Here is a 21,537-nt window from a genome sequence, read left to right as displayed (position 1 = left end):
TTAAGTTATGGCAACTTTAATTCATGCATACCCATACAAGCACTTTCTTTATGTTCTATAGACATAACCATGTTTTTACACCAACTACATAAAACAAACCTCGCTTAATAATAATAATAATAATAATAATAATAATAATAATAATAATAAATTGTTTATTTCAGTAAAATTGTGATTATGGGACTGGACTGAAAATCTAATGTATGGTTGGTGAGTGAAAATGATCCATTTGTAGTTCAGTTTATTATTATTATTATTATTAGATGACTTAATATTTCTTATTAGAATTATCTAAACTAAACCCCTTGAGCAGCAGGAACCAGCCATTGCTTGACATTCAGCCAGAAAATGTATATATTTAAATGTATTATCCATGTAACTTCTGGGTAACAAAACTAAACCGTGCAGAATATTTAAATGTAGTCCTCACTTAAAGTTTTTTTTAAATTCATTATCAATAATCTCACGTGACACAAATTGACCATCAACAGCAATAATTAAACAATGAACAAGTTTATATATTTATTACATTCTAATCAGACACGTTGGACATACAATTACTGACACATATTTGTTCATAAATACAGAGTTGTATGTGCACAGTTTCTAATGTAAACACTGAAAATGGTATAAAAGTGGAATGTTTGGCACAATCTTTATTTCATAAGTTTCACACAGAGAGAGAAACAGGAAAACACACAATAAAACACCTTCAGCAGACGGATGAGACAACAGAGAGAAGCCACAGCACACACTGTGTTATCAAATATTTCATCAACAGAAAACCGTCAGCACGGAACATCTGTCTCTCCGCTGTAATGTGGCTCTCACATTCATCCCGTGTTATTTCACAGTAGACCGACGACACGTTCGTTCTCTATCAAGTAGTAAAAAAAAAGCAAATGCAAATAAAATAGTAGAATCTTTCTTAATGATGAAAAGAAGACATCATTTATCCTATCCATCAGCGTCCAACTATATTTTATTCATTTTTCATCCATTTCTACTTCATTCACGCTAATGCTTATCATGATGCACTTTTTTGGCCAGGTTTTTAAAACAAAAAGGAAAAATGTTCTCAACTGTAGGTTAAATGTGACAGCTTTTGAAGTCCCCAACTATACAGCTTTAAATACATTTAATCTCTTAGTGTTTATCTTGTCTTTTATCTGACTAACTAACTTTAAACAGTTTTCTTAAACCCCTATTTGATGGGAAAATAATCAAGTAATAGGCCAACATGAAAAAACAATGTAACTGTATTTTCCTCTTCCTTTTATTAAGGGCTTCAATTTCAGAGTTAAACGTGGACAGCTGCAGATTTATCAATGAAATCTGAACATTTTTCATGTGTATGAATATATATCTGCCTTATACGGAACCACGTTTCAGAATATTTCAACTGTAGCTTGAATTTGATCAAATATTTTGCTGACACCACACACTGAAGGTTAACATGACCTAAAGACGGTATAATATGTAAACTGTGGTCTACTCTGACTTCTGTTCGAGGAAGGCTAACCTTACTGCTTTCCAATCTGATTGTTTTGAAACTGTTCTCTGTCATCCAAGGTCAAACAATGCTCTTCGTCTTCTTCGGTGACGTCCTGCTGCAGACCGGCTGCATTGATTGCTGGCATCAGAGAGTCTTCCTCATTCCGACTCAGAGCTTCATCTTTCAGGAAAAGAGATCTGCAGGAGGTGAAAAACAAAGACGTTTCCATCAATTATTGCAGCACATCAGTCCTATTTATAGATTATAGGGTTAGGGTTAGTTAAGAGAAAACAAAACTCACTGCTGGACTCTTGTAGAGAGGTTTTGTTTACTGTGGCTGTTTGTTGTTTTGTTCTCCTCTATTTGACTCGTGCTGACACACTCCTTGAATCCTGGAAGTGACGCCTCAGCTAGTGCCATCTTCAAAGAAGAAGAAGAAAAATTAATCCTCAACCAGATCAGACTCCTGTCATCAGGAAGGGGTACGCTCACACGTCCTCTCACCTGTAAGCTGCCGTTCACAACGGTCCCATAATCGAGGTTAGAGGACGCATTTTTAACCACCGATGGACTCCTGTAGAATAATAAACATGGACATTTTAAAATGGACACAATCCATGTCTAAATCATGGCAAGCAGATCAATACTTTGTATATAAACTCAACTTGGTAAACATCAATAGCTTAAGGCAAGGTCATTTATGATCACAAGTAATTCAGTCGCATAAACATCAGGAAAGGGCCTTGGAACTGCCAGCATTATACAGAATTGGTCATTATTTTATGAGGTTTATTATTGTAAAAACAAACGTGTGTCACTCTGTGGATGCAGGGAGTAGAGTTGACAGGGCTGTGCAATGATAACAATACAGTGGGGTCAAACAAAGGTAAATACTTAAAAAGTCCTCGTTTTTGTTTACGACAAAAGGGCTAAATATAAATTGGTTTGTTTTCTATCTAGTCTTCAGTTTGTGCTACATATCTCAAAACAAAGGCCATTAATAAGGATTGATGTGCATGATAAATAACCAATATTTTAATTAATATTAGGAAATACACCTAAAATCTTGGCAGTGATCCATGTTAAAACCCAGTAAAGGATATATATCAGAAGGAAAACGTATTTCTACTCTCATGCTGAAGCATAGGCAGGAACCCCTTGACTTTTCTGCAACATCTTTTGTGGATCTTAGATATATTTTTGTATCCTCATCGGAGTGTATTCAGAGACCCTGAGGCCTGTGCTGTGATAAACAGGAAGTCATGTACCCTGTGATCTTCTGGGATCTCCTCCTCTGGTACTCCACCTCGTCCACCGTCCACACGGCGCCTTTCACATTCTCCACACGCACAAAACACTTGTGCAGGCTCAGGTTGTGGCGCACTGCGTTCTGATCCAGAGAAAATCAGAGTGAAGCACACATTACTGAATACACGCCGCATAAATAAGGTATGACACACAGTGGGAGTTAATTATCTCGGGGCGCGATACCTTCCAAGTGGCGGCGTTGCGTCTGAAATAAGCGAACGTCCGCGTGAACCAGTTGTAAATCTCGTTCAGTGTCAGCTGCTTGTCCGATGTTTCCATTATAGCCTGTAGATGGAGGGGACATAAAAAGGATCAACTTACAGCCATGATTTCTCCCCTTCTGATCCACCAAAGGAGGACAGTCACACTCACAAAGATGCAGGCGTTTTATTTTATTATTCGTGAATCAACTGTCTTTTTTTAAGGATAAAAGGCCAATTATCATCTAACTGACACAAGACAAGTGAATTATCAATAATCTGCAGAGTAGTTCCATGATTAATCTACTATTCAATCCATTGTTAGATGTCAGAAATGTCAGGAAAAAGCACAAAGCTCAAGTTAAATTCCTCTTTTTTTCTGTTCCATAAGAGATATTAGTGAAAGATATGTAGTTAGGCTACAAAGAGATCCAGAGCATGACCATATTTTATTATTTTAGTAAACCAAGGATTCTTGGCTTGAGTAATGAGAGTGATTATCACAATGTTTGCCAATTCATTTTATTTTGTTAACAGTTGATTCAAATGAATGAGCTATCGTCACAATCGCCATGAACATAAAGACATTGTTTATTGGGAAGAAGAGCCTCTGATACAAAATATTTTACATTCTAGGGATCACTGAATACAAAAACTGAGTAAAAATCCCCCCAAAATACCTCTGAGTTGACTGTTTACATTGTTTAATGTTAAGCAAAGAAAAAAACCACATATTTTTCCATTAATGGACGTTATAAACTGTACCTGTCTTATCAGTGTTGCATAGGTGAAAGGCGGTCTGATATCGTTGTTCTTGTAGAGCTCATATTCATTTTCTGAAACAAGAAAACACATTTTAAGTGGAAAATGCACTATCAAGTCTTTTCTTCTGTATGAATATATAAGTAACTAGAGTATTTGGTTTACCTGAGGACAGCGAGTAGACCAAAGGGTGATGGCGACTTCGTATGGCCCCAGCACTTGACGTGTGATTGGGCAGATCTTCTTCACTGCCCTGGAATGAAGTACTGACAGGAGCCAGAGTTCGAGGGGACACCTGGGGGGAGTCTGAGGGGCTCAGCGAGGGCAGGTTGTCACTGGCAGAAACTGACCAGAGCTGAGAGCGACACAAGCAGAAGATCCAAGTTAACAAAGGGAAACAAGTGTAGTGAAAAGACTGGCGGAGAAGCAAAACAGAGCGGGAGATGTTCAGCTGAGTGTAACAGAGCGATTAGACGCGCCTCCTCAGAGGTGATTCCACTAATGTCGCTGGAAGAAGGTAGCCAATTATTGTTAATTATAGGGTGAAATTGTTTGGTGAGTGTTGTGATTATGGCACAATATTTGCAAGATTAACATCTGATTAGCTTTCACGTTATGAGAGCATGTCTGCTGTCTGAAAACACAAAGGCAGCCATCTGGTGCCAACAGCTGGGCGCCGAAGTAAAGGAGAGTAAGGATGGGGATCTCAACAAAGGAAAAAGTAAATTGAGAAGAGGAAACTTTTTCTGTCTGATCTGGCATCATTTTTCTTAGGTTCAAATATTTCTGACCCTCATCTCATGCAGGTAAACCCTAAGCCATGTTTTCTAGTTTTCTAGAAAATGCATACTATTGCAACTCATCCAACTGTAGAAGTGCACAAGATCAATTACAGGGTGGTGCTATCATATCAGTACTACAAAAGATGAGGTTGCAGCCAAAAATACATGATCTATTTTCATTCTCCACTACATATGTGGAGTTTTGTATGCATTCAGTTTATGGCTCATTTACTTTGCCTCTGTCGGTCACACAGAACACCGTCTACCTGAAGGTGTGGGTCAGCGGCCGTATCAGATCGTTGCGACCGTCCACTCGTGGGTCAGAGATCGACTGAGACTCTAAGGATGGCAGGTGCAGGTGAGCCATCATCGCTCGCAGACGCTCCCGTTCTTTGCAGAGCTGTGAGGGGAAAATCAGAGTTGACTGTGTCGCTTCAAAATCACTGAACACAGGGTGTCAAAAATGGGACGCTGTGAACCAAACACCTTTTGCCAAGATCCTTTTCTCACTGTGTCAAAACACATCAGAGAGGAGGTGTGTTTGGATATCACATGAATATTTACACAGTGTTTGGGTGGTGAAATTTGGGGAAAACTCCTGTGTTGCTGACTAATATTTCTGCTATAAATATCAGACAATTCTTCAATAATGAAAAACTAAACTGTATTGGACAGGTTTGTACAGCCACTAGCACAGATCCAAACAGTAGTTGTAACATGTAGTCGGACATTCTTACAGCACTCGTGCCTACCTGAAGCTCAAGTTGCTGCACAACCTGCATCTGGACTCTGCACTGCGCTGTACTTCTGTCATCCAGAGTGTGCTCCCTGCCTATGTGCCTGAAACACATGGGGGTGACGTTATAGGAATACACCACTAAAAAAATCCCAGAGATAGCACTTATTGTGAGCTACAATTTCTTCCAATGTACGTGGGAGAGAAACTCCCTCTGGAGGGAACTTTTTTGCCTTTGCAGACCATTTACAGGCACAGAAATCTATAAAACACACTACAGGGAAGGGAAACCCCCAAAGAGCATAAAAGGGCCTCTTTAAAATAATAAAGTGAGGATTTGATGTTTTGATCGTACAGATACAGTTTTGTTTTTTTAATTGAATTACATTATGATACGTTTGAATACCAGCTGACTGCAATTTAAGCTGAACTAGGCATCAGTATAGCTGAAAAATTGGTATTTAAAAAACTGCATTTGAAATTATTTCCAGAATCTGTACATCAGTATCAAAAAATACCCTTTTTTTACACAATGAATAAAAATGTTTCCTTGTTTGCCAAGTTAAAACTCTATATCTAAACAATGGTTGTAGCCAGAAATGACTTTCTATTTGTTTTGCTGCTCATTTCAGTAAAAAGGACATATGGAAAATGGATTTACCTCTCAGAAAGGTTCATTTATAGCTCGGATTATACAAGTGACAAATCTGGGGCTACTTAATTCTCAGATCCACTTTTAAAGCCATTCGGGAATTTATACTGAATAGATTATTACTGAAATATTCCCTACATTTAAAAACATAAAGGTGAAGGTTCAAAAAGTGATATACATTAGGAAGAGATAAACTTACTTGATGAACTGGCTGAAGTTTTCACACAGCGACTCACATCCAGGCCAGTTACACACACCGTGACAGTAGAGAGTGTGTGTGGCAGCGCGATCAGCTTTGACGGCACTGGAGCGAAAGTATTCTCATGATTAAAAACTACAGCAAAAAAACATGTTTTCTTTCATTTTCAGGTGACAGAAAATGACAGAGAGAGGTTGATGGGAGCACAGAAAAACAAATGGAAAAGTATTTAGTTTTGATTTTGGGACACGTAGTCATGTAAACTTTTCTCTTTGCTGAACCATTTCAGGTGTTGGAACACAAAGCAAACAAACAAGACTAAATAAATCGTCCCTTGGGGAATTAAAAGTGAAGCTTTGCCACAAAAGCAGAACAGCTCCTCACCCGTACCTCGAAAGAAAGAAAATGTCTACAGATGATGAGTGTTTGATGTTTAGAAAGAAGCAGTGTCGGTTCCTAAAATCAGATCACAGCACGAAGAGAGAAATCATACCATTCTGCCCTGCGAGGAGAAGCAGACTGCTGGTCCCTGCTCTGCCTCCCTGTGACTTCGGAGGACATTATGCTGTTAGCAGAGGAGTCCTGACTGGCCCTCGATGTCATTTTATTTTCGGTTATTCCATTTGTGAGCTCCTTCCATATCTGCTGCATCTCCACCAGGCTGAAACCTGCTAAAACAGGAAAAAAACAATATTGGATATTTGTCAATTTGCATGTTTTGATTTCAACACTGTTTCTACTGATTCCCACCTCAAAGCAGTTCGAGGACGGGTAAATCAACTCTATCCTGACCTCATGTAACCTCTTCGCTGTAATCTAGGAATAACTATAATTAATGCTAGAAAATTAGTCAGGATTAACTATCTTTTTTTAGGTTTCACTTACATCACTGCCTCTTTTGAGTTCAGTGCAGTTATGCAACTGTTCGTAAAATCAACAAGAAACAAATCTGCCTGTGGGGAGCGCACACAAAATTGTATCAGATGCATGCCCATGTGCTTGTGGTATAAAACAACATACTGTAGTAGTTTTACTGGCAATGTTAACCTTTAACATGCTCTGAATTACACTCAAAACACAGATACTGTACAGGAAATGTAAACATGCATTGCATCAAAGTAAAACAGCTGATAATTCCTTTATCAAACACCAGGGAGGTGAAGCATAGTGACCTGGAGGGAGGGCAGCAGAGGACAGGATGGGTCTCTGCACCCGGAGGAGCTGCTGCTGCTGCTGCTGCTGCTGTAGCTGGAGGAGCTGCTGGAACACAAGCTGCTGTGCAGGGAGCTGCAGGAAGAAGAGAGACATTTCAGAAAATAGTGAGGTAGTATTGTTGTGATAATCTGCTCACACTTTCCTTTTTTTGATAACTGTCAGAGCTTTGGTTCTGGGCTAAAATCAGTGGTGTGTACTGTGTCTTTAAAAGCTCTCTTTAACAAATACCTTGACTTGTATAAGAAAAAATCTTCCTAAATCCCCAAAGCAAGAGACAAAGCACATTCATCCTTATTTGTACAACTAAAGAAGATTTAAATGTTCATTATTTGTGTCACTTACAACAGAAATTGTTAACAAATGTACCATATTTATGGGAATTACAGGAGAGGGTTTCTGGCAAAATGGATATTATAATAACTCTTGTGCAAAACAAGTAAAACAAATAAATAAATAGAAATACAAAAACAGACAGAAAGTAACTATTTACCTCTTTGACTTTCCTGCTGGGCTTTTGTTGAAGCAGCTGCAGATGAATCTGTTGTTGCTTCTTGTAAAACTCCTTCAAATGTTGCTAGAAAAACAGATAGAAAACAGAATTATTATAACTTAATCACCTTATCCTCAAATGTTTACAGATCAAAAAAAGTAACCATAAACAGTGGAATATAATACAATCCTGAATGAGAAATTACCAGGTAAAACAATACATTTCTGCATCCTTAGATTTTGACGTTTTTATCATACTTTCCACGTTTTACTCCTCGGAAGGTTGATGCTAGCTATGGTACTTAGCTAATTCTATAGAACCATTAAACAAATGGCTTAACTCTGGATATGAATTTTGTTCTCTTTTTTTTCCCGGTTTGACATTCCTGCTTTAGCATAACACGCTAACAAATGTTCCTAAAACAGGTCTTTATTTTTGGGTAGTTTATTTCCCATTACATGTGTTTACCTACAGTAACTGAACGAAGCTAACTGTTGTTCCTATACCAGCTTGCATTCTTTTAGCTGTTAATACTTTTTACAGTAAAATATATTATTGTTTAAACTTAAATAATACTTATCATTATTTATTAGGACAACTTTGCTAAACTATCAACACACTCCTAGGTCCCATTATGTTCATTCCTTTAGTAACAGTAGTTTCAGCTCATATGTTTCTTTTTAAGGAAATGCCTAAAATGAATCCTGCACAGATAGGGTATATTTCAGAAGGCCTGAGTGCAATGTGTTATTATTGGAAGTAAATAACATTGTTTGTATAAATACCTGCTGTAGCAGAAGGGCCTGCTGCTTCTGGTGGATTAGAGCCTGCAGCTGGTTTGGGGATAGGAGCTGCTGCATCTGCTGAGGAGCCATCATCGCCAGAAACACCTTCAGGAATAAGAGAGGATAAAAAGATGATGAAGGAACACAGTCTGCAGAGTGAAGGCAGGCGTGCAAGTGAGTGCGACAGAAGGCAAGTGTCATGTGTTAAACAGTATTTTTTCCCCCCAATCCAATTACAAAACAGTGCTGTCAACCCTTTGTGAACATCATCATGCTGGATTGTGTCATTGACCCTAAATGAGATGGGAGATAGGCTGACCAGCTAATTAGAAACACAATTACATGCTTGTTGTGACTCCTAATAGAAGTGTATGGGTATTAATAAAGGCAAACACTCACAGAATAATAACTGACCTGCACTGTGACTGATGGAGTGACAAATAACAAGAGTGATCGTCTCCCATTGTAGTCAAACAGAAGCAACAGCAATTCCCATGAATGCATTAGGAAACATCACTTACACATTCAGAATTGAACTGCAAATAATGCAACAACACAAAAACGTATTCTGTCAATTGATTGTTAAAGGCAATATGTTATTTATAGTTTGAACAATATTCTTTATTTTCTACTCATGAGATGTGAGATGGTAGTCAATATACAGAAATGTGTAACAGCTGTTCCCTGATGTTATTTGGTTTCAGTGAAGCCTCATGTTGGAGTAATATCTCAGCAGGTTGCACGATGTAATGAAAGAGGAACACATCAGGGACTACAGATTCATATTTGTCATCAGTCCACTGACATGTAACCTCCTGTGTTTTGACTTGACTGATGAAAAAAAACTAGAACGTTTCAAACAATATAGAAATTAAATGAGAAATAAACACAATGGAGCAGCTAATGTAATAATGTGCATTGCATGTATGATAACAAATCGTTTTTTAAATGAGAGGAAACAGTACAGTGGCAGGGGCTTCAAGGCAAAACAAAACTTCAATAAAGCAAACTTCCCTATCTAGATTTGATGAACAAAACATCTAACTAATGAATATTACAGTATGTGCATCAGCCAATCATCAATATAATTCAATAAAAATCATCACTGCGTGCAGAAATTCACTACCTTACTTACCTTATGACCTTACTCAATCATGTTCTATTAAAAAGTTAATTTAAGTGAGAAAAAACTAGCAATTTAAAGGTAAATGTGTGATTTCCTGAAAATGTATTGATCAGAAATAATGAATAATTGATTGTAAAAATGCAGAAAAAAGATGAACAAATTGTAAATTATCAATGGGAATAATTGCTACATGCAGCCGTAGATTTACACTTTCCTGAATCTTTTTGTGTATGTAGTTTACAGTAAAGCACTGACACTTGTTTTCATGCTTTACAAGTTATTAGAAATCCCTTCGTTGTGTGCAGATTTGATGCTGCAGTTCATGCAAAAAAAACCAAAAACATTAAGATGGATGTCTTCATTTTTTTGTGAAAAGAGAAAACCGGTCTTCATTTGTATCATTTTGCAGAGTTTGAGAAACTTCCATATCAAAAGCCATTATCATGTTTTGAATTCTTGAATCACACTGACACCTTGGCATCATCACATTGTCAATAAAAATGACAAAAAAGAACGTGCTTAGAAATTCAGATCACCAGTTACAGACAGGGTTAGTAGACTCTATATTAAGGAAAGTGGCACGTTTTTCCAAAATTCTGTAGGGTCACATGTTGAGTGCCTTCAGAAAGTGAATTAAGAGAAAAGCGCAGAGCAAAACTGACAAGACATGAAAACAGAGTGAAGGAAAAGGCGCTTAGCAGGCATTCGTTATCCTGTTGTTTCATTGATCCTCGTAGATTAAGATTCCCAAGGACGGAATCACAACAGACAACCATAAAATTACGTTGGGTCATGCCTGTTTGCCTTTCGCTTGCATCTGTTTGGCCTAGGTCTGTGGACAATTACTTCTCCTCCCTGGCCCTGACTCACAAACTAATAATGAAGGACAAACAGGGTTCTGCGTGTCAACTCCCAGCCCGGATCACATCTCATATGAAATCTCTGCCACTGTCAACAGAGGCCCCAGGTACGCTGTCCTGTCAGAGGACGTCCAATATGGAGCAGGTATTACTCTTGACATCTGTTTGGCTAACAATGTTCTATTTTCCACTTATGAAGAGGAGGAAGAAGAGGAGGATGAGTGGGAGGTTGAGGAGTAGTAGGAGGATGAAGATACCTGTTTACGGTGGAGACTCTGCCAGTTTTCAGCACTCACTCTACTGCAGGAGTCCCCATTAGCTGCTCTCTCTCCTGCACCGACGTCTGTGTGGCTGAGGAGGCTGCTGGCTGTGGTTTGACGGGCTGCCGGGGGACTGAGAGGAGACTCAGGCATGCCAGCTCAGCTCCTGAAAGAAAACAGTCAACAGTAAATAAGCTGCGAGACACAAACACTGTAAATACATTTCAACACCATCTCTAAATAACACTTATGTGTGACCTTCTGTTAAAGACAAGGGAAGAAAAAGAAGTGCCAAAGAAGGGGTTGCTTTTTAGGAGAATACAAAGAGAAAATCATTACATTTAAAATATATTTTGCACAATTGTAATACACAATGCTTTAAATACAATTAAATGTTAGTGATGCAATTACAAAACTACAGACTAGATTTAGTTAAGGCATTTGTGATTTCCGGGTAGTTCTGGGTACTATATTTCAGCATCTTTAACTCACAAAAAAAACCAATTTCTGAATATTAAATGCATTTACACCTCATGCAAAACTAAGATTGGCATACCGACATAGTGCAACATACTAAAAGTTAACAGTAGGTTTCCTATATTAAATATGCATTTAGTAAACATACAAATATATCTTATTGTTGGACTGTTATCATACAGCTCTACTTCTCTCTAATCAAGGTTATTTGTCACAGAATATATTCACTTAATGTGTCCTCTCATTTGCAGGGAATGAGTATTGCTTGCATTTAGTCAAACTTTTTCTTACATTAATCTTAACAAATCTGTGCGGTGCACGAGTGAGAAAAGTATAAAAGATCCTACAAATATATGCAAGAATGCCATAAAAAAATGGCCTTAAATTTAGCACAAATATTAGTTTCACTTAAGTATAAACTCCTGAAAACATACAGTAAGTAAAACATACACAGAGCATTTTGATGTCGTTTTCTGTCCAAATTATATTAAAGATACATACCGTTGATAGTGGAATTGAGAGCAGCCAGGCAGAGTTGATGTCTCCAAGTCTTGCAGTTTGGAGTGAGGATGGGAGAGAACTGATGGAGTTGTGTTTCTACCTGAGAGGGAGGAGTCAGTGTCAGACAGGGAATTAGAAAAGTGAGGAATGCACTTCATCACCAGGATGTGAAAAACAGGAAAATCAGCTCCATCTATAGAGGATTTTTATTGTAGGCTTGATGGTAACATGCTTACCTGGTGTCTGTCTCCACAAATTATATTATAATAATATGTATAATAATTTTAAAAAGTCTCCTACAATTTGTTTTAATCATAAACATGAACCATGCCCCGATATACATATACAGTGTTAATTGTAACATAATATACAGACAAAACATGAGGTTGTGATTTCCAGTTATATCTATATCGTTTTCAGGCATTGCTGCTCTCTGTTGATATTCATAGAATCACACTCTCCAACAAAAAGAACAAAATGCCTCAAAACAAGCATCATTTATTGTCTTTCATGATTAAAACAGAAGGGCTTTGGGAAAAGACAAGTATAGTTGTCTGTGACTTTATTTAGATGTGCGTTTTTGACCAGTTTTGAACAACAAAAACAGCTCTGCAGCTACACCGCTGTCAAACTGTTATCAAAGAGCTATTTACAGTAGTGTCGGCCCTTCTTTTTTAATAGCATATCAGAACATCTGTTGAAAACAAATAAAAGTGTTTAATTTTGGCTGTTGACAAATGCAGTGTACGCTGGAGTGTGATAACACAGCCTGACTGAGAAAAACAACACCTTAAATAACTTTGAAAGGAACATTTCTGCACACTCATGTCTTGATGTTTGGGTACAGAGTACTCCTTTTATTTCACTCTATCATTGTTTCTTTCTTACTTGTTTCTTTTTTAAAGTACTCCACATTTTACACTCCTGCCGTGGCTTCCTGTAATGTATAGTGTCAAAATAACAAATGATTTTTAAAGGTTTTCAGACTGTGATCACATGATGAAGGCAGATGTACAGGACAAAAGGCCAGGCTGCCATATCATTAGGAAAAAGTATGCTTTGTAAGACAAGGTGGATATCAAGGTAAGACAAAGACCCTGAACACATTATTTTACATTTTTGCTCACACAATTTATCCCTCTTGTCGTTGCATAAAAATGAAAACAACAAAAGCAGCATAGCTATGAATCTGCAAAACATTCAATATTTACACCATAAACATGTGGATAAGGTGTACATTAGATATTGTGCATTTATGAGTGAGAGATAAGCAGAGAGGCCGACTCATCTTTACAAAACCTGTCTCATGGACTGAGCAATTAGTGATTGAATTGTAGATATTGTAAACCAAGGTAACTTTCTGCCACCTACTGGATTAGTATTTACCTGCCCTGCATTTGTATTAAAACTAAAAAGTACATTTTCTCTCTATAGTCAGAGAGGAAAAACCTCCCATACAGTCTCCACTGTATTCTACTTTTCATTAAAATCCTTAAAGACAGTTTTGCGCATGAAATTAAATGAGGTTTTATGAATTTTTTGATGGCCGGAGACATTCCCACGCAGTAGCCAGGAAATCTGAGCTCTTGCACTCGTGCTGTCATTCGACTCTTTCATACTGGGCCATTCAAGGGCAGTCTCGAGGTCAAAGGTTGACTCTCTGTTTGACACTTGTGCCTTCTCCGAGTTGTAGCCATGCCACAGGATTCAGGTAGTCTCTCTGGAATATGGAGTCCTCTCATCAAACTGAAGGAGTTGTACTGCATTGAAGCACTGCTGGTTCAAGTCCAAAGAGCTCCTCTGGTAACTCCTTGGGTCCTATGGAGGTCAGTGTGGCTCTATACAACCCAGAGTTCCGCTCTCATAGAAAAAAAGAAGAAGCTGATTTCTGGCCAAACTTTGTCACATCTCGTCTTCTTCCCCCTGGCCTTCATGTATTGCATGAAGTTCCCCTTCTGGAAGTGCGCAACCGCAGTGGCACACTTCTACAAAGCAGTCCTTCACCAACATTTTGTGCTGGACACTATTCCACTATACCCTGGCTCCTTCGGGAGTGAACCTTCTCCATGGCTTTGTAGATGGACGCCAGGTTGAGCTCCTAGCAAAACAGGAGGACTTTGGATATCAGGGCAATGCAGGAAAGCAACCTTTGAGAAGAGCTGCAGGTTTTAGAGGAGGGAGACCCATAGGAGCTGCTGTGGGTTTGCTTTGGAAGTTCAGAGCTCTGAAAGCATCTTTTCTTGTCCTTTAATTTCTCACATCACATCCTCCTTTTCCTTCTGTGACATGGTTGTCTCTATATTCATTGTTTCTGACAAGTCCTAGTACATATGTATCCTGTCTGCATCAGATCCCACATCCTCTGACAGTTTGTTTCCATCCTGTTGGACATCACTATTATCTCACAGGCAGCCTTTACTTGCTTTTATACCTGTTATATCCAATTTGAGGGGGGGTTCCCCATCCTTCCCTAAAGACACAACACTCTTACTCACTGTAAGCATTGCTCAGTAAGATGAAGGAATAACTGCTTTGTCACAGCTGTGAGATTAAAAACAGCAAGTAGTACAAATACAAGATAAATCGTGATATGGGATAAGCAGACAAAATAACTGCTGGTTGTTTCTTACATACTCTTTGATTGCATTGTGGGAGAGTCAGAGATTGTTCAGTGAAAGTGATTCTGGAGTCCCAAACAGTTTGCAGTGGTTATTTGGTCAGTGTTAGTCCTCATTTGACCCATTGTGGGCCAAAAGCAACAATACAGAAATAGCTACCATGGCGAGTTCCATGCTTGTTTTACCAATAGCATTACAACTCTCCGGGGAACATTATAACGAAACAATGTCAACACAACTTTTAAATGTAAGAGCAGGTAGATGTAGTAGTAACATTAGACTCTTAAAAATCGATATTGTAGATTTTATCACGCAAACGCTCTGCCTGAAGGCGGCGAGAGGATGATATTTTCTCCTCCTGAGATTAGACTACTGTACATACTTTAAGTCCCTTCTGGCCTATTTATAGTGTTGGCCCTTGCAACAATGTCATCTGTAACTCGACTCCATCTGTTAAGTCGGAGCATGTTGAATGTCAGTTGCCAGAAGCAGAAGCACTGCAGTTCACTTCCCATCAACTCTCCTACCGAGAGCCCCATGGAGTTTGTGGGACAACCGGGACCTTCTGGGGCCTGTAGCCTTCTCGGAGTGCCACAGCTCGGCTGCTGGGACGGGGACGAAGATGATTGTGAGGTGTTGATCGGCATCAGGCCCAAATCTTCTCCTCTCCCAAGGAGAAGGAGCTCTGTCGAGGAGGAGGAAGAGGACGACGAGCCCGAGCCACCATTGTCCCGCTCCAGGAGAGTGTCCTTTGCAGACGTTAAGGGCCTCAGTTTAGTGCAAGTGAAGAAGTTTGACACTTGGGATGTGCCCAAGCTGCCAGAATGTGACTCCTCTGTGGGGAATGGGAAAGATGCAGAGGAATACTTCTTATCTCATTCAACTTTCTCTCTCCCGTTGTCTACTGAGGAGCTGTTTCTGAAAGTCCAGACACAGAAAGTTGAGTTGGAGAACATCGAGTTACTTCCAGGGACCACAATACTGAGAGGAGTGATCCGTGTCCTCAACATCTCCTACAATAAGGCGGTGTATGTCCGAACCTCTTTGGACTCTTGGTCGAGCCACTTTGACCTCCTGGCAGAGTACATGCCCGGGTCCAGTGACAGTCTGATGGACCTTTTCTCGTTCAGGCTCACCCTGGTGCCTCCGTTTGGGGAGCAGGGAGCCAGAGTGGACTTTTGTCTGCGATATGAAACTCCGGTGGGGACTTTCTGGGCCAACAATAACGACAGGAACTACGTGCTGTCCTGCCACCAGAGAATGAAGGAGAGGAAAGAGACACAGCAGAAGGAAAATGTGAAGAAAAGCTGCCTAAAGACTGTCAGGTGAGGATGCAAAATGTTTCACCGGTTGTAAAGGTCACTCCCCATAATAGATTTAGACATAATGCAGTTTGTTTTATTTTCATGACAGGAGAAATGTTCAATGTGCTGGAGGTGGAAGAGCAGGCTGGCACATTTCTGACATAGGATTTCAAATATTTTGGCTACATATATCCTAATATAGCTTTGGTATTGTAATAACTGTATAGTATGAAAGCTGAAGTAAAAAAGAAGACAGTCAATACATTGAAATATGAAGACGAGCTTAACAGGCTTATTAAAGTTATCAAAACATGCAAGCTGTATTTTCTTCGAGTTTTAAGCAAATGTGGTGTTAATATCCTATCCTATACTATTAGTTGATTAGATTTAGAAATATTTTTGGATCCAAATGATTCATGTACCTCATTGTGACTCATCACAATTTCACTGATCCACAGTCAGAACTTCCCCACTGTGGAAAACATTTCTGCAACCGAGGCTCCGTCTCAGGAAAACAATTCAACAGGTGATGATTTGTTTCTCTGATTGCAAAAATAAGAAAAAAAGTAAAAAATGAATAATAAAATTGCCTTGACGTTAATTTTAATGTCTCTTTTCTGCAGATGGGTCAAAACATCCTGAGGAAGCGGCCACTATTAAAGCCAAGCAAATCTCTACAGGCGAGTCAGGAACATCCGAGGGAAATAAGCAGAAATTAGTGGTGAGTAAAAGAAAAATCCACAAATACATTGCAGTTCTGCCTTTTTTTTGGGCACAAATCAAAACATGACAGTTTACTTTATTAATACATTTTAGTTTGCCTTAAAACTTCCAGGCCAATGCAATACACATTTGCTTGCAACTTAGAGTAAGTGCATTTGCAAGTTAAAATGGCATATAACGTTATCCTGTTTCAGTGACTGAAACATTGTTTAAGGCTACTTAATTATCCTTTTCATTAGACACCATTTTACAAAAAATGATTGATGCACTTTATTGGACAGGTTGGATTCATTATCGGCTTTAAAAGCAGGTTTAAAGACACTGTCAGGCCTATGAGGTACAGGAGGAACAGAGAACTTAACATGAACCCTGGTGCCTTTTCTGAGGGACTATCACATGACCAAGTAGCACCAGAGTAACATCATGTTCTCTGCACCTCAAGGACATTCAGTGCTGTTTGTACCTCCCCAGGGTCTATCATTTTGTCATGCATGATATTTTAATACTTATTTTTTAAATGCAGTCAAGTCATGTAACCGTATATATTCAGATGGTGTTACACCTAGTAACACCCTGTGTGAGCAATATAAATATAAATATCTCCCTGTTGTTGATGGACAGACCCAGAGCAAACCGGCCTGCAGCCAAAGAAATCGCAGAAAGGCTGCAAGGATGGCTCGAGTGAAGGACTACTTTTCTCAGAAAAATGGAGGATCGGATGATACTGAAAGAGATGAATCACCTCCAGAAGCAAAACAACCAGCCCAAGAAGAGAGCTCAGAAGAAAAGCGTTCAGATGTGCCATCATTTCCCGAGGAGAGCTGTAAATCAGAAGGTTCTTACTTTGTTTCTGATTCTCTGGAAACATGCAGCGCACCTCCCCTTGATGTTTCAAATGATACGTCAACCACACACGACTACACGTCCAACAGTGAGACAGCGAAATCTGAGAGCGTCTCTGCCACAGATATCTCACTCAACCCATTACATCTAAATGATGAGGCCGCTTTGGCTGAGTGCCGAAATATCAACAAGTGCGTCTCAAAAGCTGAGGAAGGCAACTTTGCAGTGAAACCAACTGACAGCATTATTTTAGAAGTGAGCAGTGACAGCCTTGTTAGCGAGGCCAACAACTTCACATTTGGAAATGTGGTGGCTCCGCTATATAATCAGGTGTTTGGCAGAGTGGGAAGTGAAAGTGAGCAGGGAAATCCAGTACGGGCTACACTCAATATTGGAGACTTAACTCAGAGGAACTCTCACACTGAAGGGAGACAGACTAGCCGTAGAGGGCATGATGACAAAGTTCAGGGAGATGTGATGATGAAACATCAGAAATCAAAACAAGAAGGGTTAGGTGTCCCTCCAAAAAGTCCTCAAATTGAAGAGGAAGAAACCTGTTTGAGCGAGACAGTAAACAACATCAAACACCATATAGAAACTCAAGATGATGTTATTCATTTAGATCAGAGATGCACCATCACATCGAAGGTTCCAAAAAACATTGCAGAAGACGTAGTTGTGCATCCACGCACATCAAACATTTCAATAACAGAAACACAAACGCCCACAGAGAGTCTCCAGAGAGAAGCACAGGAAGTCAATCTCACCCAGGACCTCGAGGATCGTAAATTTACCCAAACTAAAACTACTCTAAGTGAAACACTTCCAGAAAGCGAAATGCATAATATCATGGCTAGCCTTGAAACCTCATTATTGTCACCTCATCCTTCTCAGAGTGAATCAGAGCGTGCGAGCGACGAGGAAGACACACAGACCAGCCCTATTGGAGAGAATGACTGTAAGTGTGTAGAGGAGTCAAACAAAGAAGAGGATGTAGGCAAAACAGTGATTATGTCGACACCCAATGGCATTTCAGAGGAGAATAAACTACTAGATGCTTTACATGAATTATATCCTAAGCACATCAATGTTTGGGCTAAAAAAGAAAGTGTGAAAATTGTGGAGGAAAAGGAAAACACTCCGACTTCTTATGACACTGAGGATTCAAAACACTCAGTTAAAGTTAAGGTCGTAGGTGAGGTGGCTGAGTCAATGACACAAGCCAGAATAAGTAATCACGTGCACAGTGATGTGTTCATGGAGCTCAAAGATGAAGACTCACAAAAAACAGAGCATCATGAAATTGAAAACGCTGTCCCAAAAAAGGGGGATTTCTGTTTAGAAGACTCAACCGAGGTTAACTGGGAAATGATGGTTGAAGAAGAAGAGAAAAGCATGTTAATAGACAAAGAAGAGAGTGAGGTAATACAATTAAAAACAATTGAGAAAGACCAAGGGGAGTTGGAGGACACAGGTAGGGAGACAGCATCAGAAATCAGAGATACTAAACAGACAGAAAAAGACAACAAAGATGACCAAATGATGGAGGTCACTACTGCCAATGTGAAAGAGAACAAGGCTGGGGATGCAGATGATCTAGAGGGCAATAATAGGGTAATAGAGGAGGAAATTGGGGATATTTTGCCTGGAAAACATAGGGAGGAAGTTGAGGAAGAATTGGAATATGTTCAAGAACCAGCTGAGGAGATTGAGGGAGAGAAAAATAACAAACAAGAGGAGATAGAGTTAGGGAAAGTAAAACACTTTGAGGTGACTATTAAAAAGATAAATATCCAAAACGAAGAGGAAATAGAGGAGGAGGAAGAAATGACAGATCACGATGAAGCCTGTGTGGAGTGGGAAGATGAAGTAAAATCAAGGAAGGAAAATATACAACAGGAGGATCCAAACTGGGAGGGAGTTCCAGTTCATGAAACTGGAGAGTCGGACATCGTGCATGCAGAGATTACAGAGGTAAATGAAGCGGGGGGTTCTGTAGAGAGGTTAGACTTTACACAAAACAAGGATGAGGATGGTCTATCTGCTCTGGTGAACAATGAGCAAAACAAAAGAGTAACTGACAAAGAAAATGGACACATCCCAAATGAAATGCAAGAGACAGATTTCCAAAGCAGTACGAGAGATGACAATGAATCCACAGCTGCAGAGGAAGGCTCCTGCATTTATACAGAAGAAGCTGAAATCGACCAAACAGAGAGCGATTCAGCAGAGTCCGACTCAGACGACGAGGTGGAGTTATACATGCGCTGTCTGAGGGCCGTTCACAGTGGGGCCCAGAACAAAGATGCGGGTTATGTGCAGGGCTTACGGTCCTATGTGAGCAAAGGGAAACTGCTCTCTACACCCATGCCCTCCATCAGTGAATCTCTGGATGAAGAACAACACCCAGGCCGCCTTCAGGACAGTCATGAGGAGATGGCAGACTTCCAACCCACAGCTCTGCCAGCGTCAACTGGACAGGGAAGCCTCAACAGACATGTGTCATGGTGGAGAGAGACTTTCTCCTGCAGCAATGTCTCCAAAACATTGTTATACGCCACCTTGTTAGTGGTATTTTTAGTGGTGGTCCAGCGTTATGATTTTCTTGCCTGTTTTGGGCTGTACTTGGCATCAGTGGTGTGGCTCTTCCGTCAGGGAGAGAGGCAGCCAGGACAACAAAAACAACATAAGAGGTAAAATTATAACTGGCTGTGAACGGGAATAGGTCTAAATAGAAGAAAAAGAAAATAGTTGGTAACGGGCATTCATTTAAAGTTAACACGACACATATCAGAGTCATTGCTGTATATTCCCTATGGGAGGATGCTAACTCTGTCTAGAGTATGAACACATTTTCTTCATGCTTTACTGTACATAAAACTCAGCATCAACACAGACAACAGGCAGCGGACCATTGCTCACACTGACTCGTATTTTTGAAGTGTAAATAAAACTGATCAGTGTGCTGTGTGTGTGTTTACCACCCATACATATTTTTGTTTTTGTAGGGTACATTTATTTTGTATAAGTCTGGAATGAATAAATTGTACTGTAGACAAAAAGTTGTGTTCAATGGTTTTAATACTATTTGTATTCACAGTGTTAATGGCACTGTATGCCTTTGTGTTGTTTAGCAGAGAAAGGGGGGTCGCTCTTTGTTTACTTTTCTGTCTACAAGTACATAAGAGATGTACATTTGAGTAAATTGGCTAGGGTTAAAGTGAGTAATGTGGAAGTAGAAGAGCCTCAAGATAGCAGATACTCAACAACTCTCCTGGATCCATTCATAGGATCAACTACAAGTATCAGTTACTTAGTGTCGTGTAATCTATAGTGGTTAAACATTAGTTCCCATACCGGGAGTCGAACCCGGGCCGCCTGGGTGAAAACCAGGAATCCTAACCGCTAGACCATATGGGACTTCTATACATGTAATTTTAAAAGACTAATCAAACCATATTGTTCTGTGTTTTTCAAAAGAAAAAATGAATGATACATTTTCTCTGAGAACTGTGGTCATACCCTGAAACCAAATTATAATTTTGGGATTATTGTAGTGTGTGTATATTTTTCAGTCCAAGGCTGAATTCTGATCAAACCACGTACGAGGTTATCACTTATCAGTATTCAGATACTGTATGTATGATATCAAGCTGACAATCAGACATTTATACCTGATAAGATACTTTGTAGTAGCCTGAAAAGCAATATGAACAAACAGCTGCTTGGGAAAAATAGAAGTTAGATAGTTTTTAAAAATATTTCTCGGTCCTTTTCTCATCTGGTAAAACTTCAAAATAAAGAAGAAACCTTGAGGTATGTCAAAATGCATTTCTGACATACTGGATGAAGTGTCAGTCTGCAATAAATCAATCAATCTCACTTCTGACAGCTTTCAATGCTTGCTCAAAGTAAGTTTGTCTCACGGTGAATCAACAGGGAGGAAAATGAAGTCCCTTGTGGCAACAGCATAGCAAAAGTTCCTGTTCCCTGTTTGAACTTTGGCTTGTAGCTGTTTTTCGAGCTGAACCCTGCTGCAGTAATGTAAGTGCAGTCCACTGGGAGGAATACCACGCTCCTCTGCCAGATGAACACAAGTTTGTTTAACCACCAAAAGACACACAATCACATTTTCAACAAGTGACACATACAGAGGTAGAAAACTAACTGTGCTAAGAGATTAATGACCTTTCCAGACATT

At 39.5% G+C, this 21,537-nt stretch overlaps 2 protein-coding genes and 1 non-coding gene across 3 annotated transcripts; 1 reads left to right on the top strand and 2 right to left on the bottom strand.

The window, feature by feature from the left end:
* Window positions 1-570: 570 nt before the first annotated feature.
* Window positions 571-11,023, bottom strand: LOC134883430 (forkhead box protein P2-like). Its single transcript, XM_063911795.1, is given in 16 exon segments — window positions 571-1,692; window positions 1,797-1,915; window positions 2,000-2,069; window positions 2,764-2,885; window positions 2,987-3,088; window positions 3,769-3,839; window positions 3,931-4,120; window positions 4,814-4,869; window positions 4,872-4,947; window positions 5,300-5,387; window positions 6,135-6,239; window positions 6,628-6,802; window positions 7,307-7,421; window positions 7,840-7,923; window positions 8,625-8,729; window positions 10,868-11,023. Coding segments are annotated over 16 exon segments (1,803 nt in total). The 3' UTR covers window positions 571-1,523.
* A 3,901-nt stretch (window positions 11,024-14,924) lies between these two features.
* ppp1r3ab (protein phosphatase 1, regulatory subunit 3Ab) lies at window positions 14,925-20,684 on the top strand. Its single transcript, XM_063898235.1, has 4 exons — window positions 14,925-15,791; window positions 16,229-16,296; window positions 16,394-16,491; window positions 17,115-20,684. The coding sequence occupies exons 1-4, from the start codon at window positions 14,932-14,934 to the stop codon at window positions 20,031-20,033; spliced, it is 3,945 nt and encodes a 1,314-aa protein (XP_063754305.1). The 5' UTR covers window positions 14,925-14,931; the 3' UTR covers window positions 20,034-20,684.
* trnae-uuc (transfer RNA glutamic acid (anticodon UUC)) lies at window positions 20,685-20,756 on the bottom strand. Its single transcript has one exon. It is a non-coding gene; the product is annotated as a tRNA-Glu (tRNA).
* Between the last annotated feature and the right edge of the window lie 781 nt (window positions 20,757-21,537).

Source organism: Eleginops maclovinus, chromosome 2 (assembly GCF_036324505.1).
Source record: "Eleginops maclovinus isolate JMC-PN-2008 ecotype Puerto Natales chromosome 2, JC_Emac_rtc_rv5, whole genome shotgun sequence".
NCBI lineage: Eukaryota > Metazoa > Chordata > Actinopteri > Perciformes > Eleginopidae > Eleginops > Eleginops maclovinus.
This window is presented reverse-complemented; position numbering and strand designations above follow the sequence as displayed.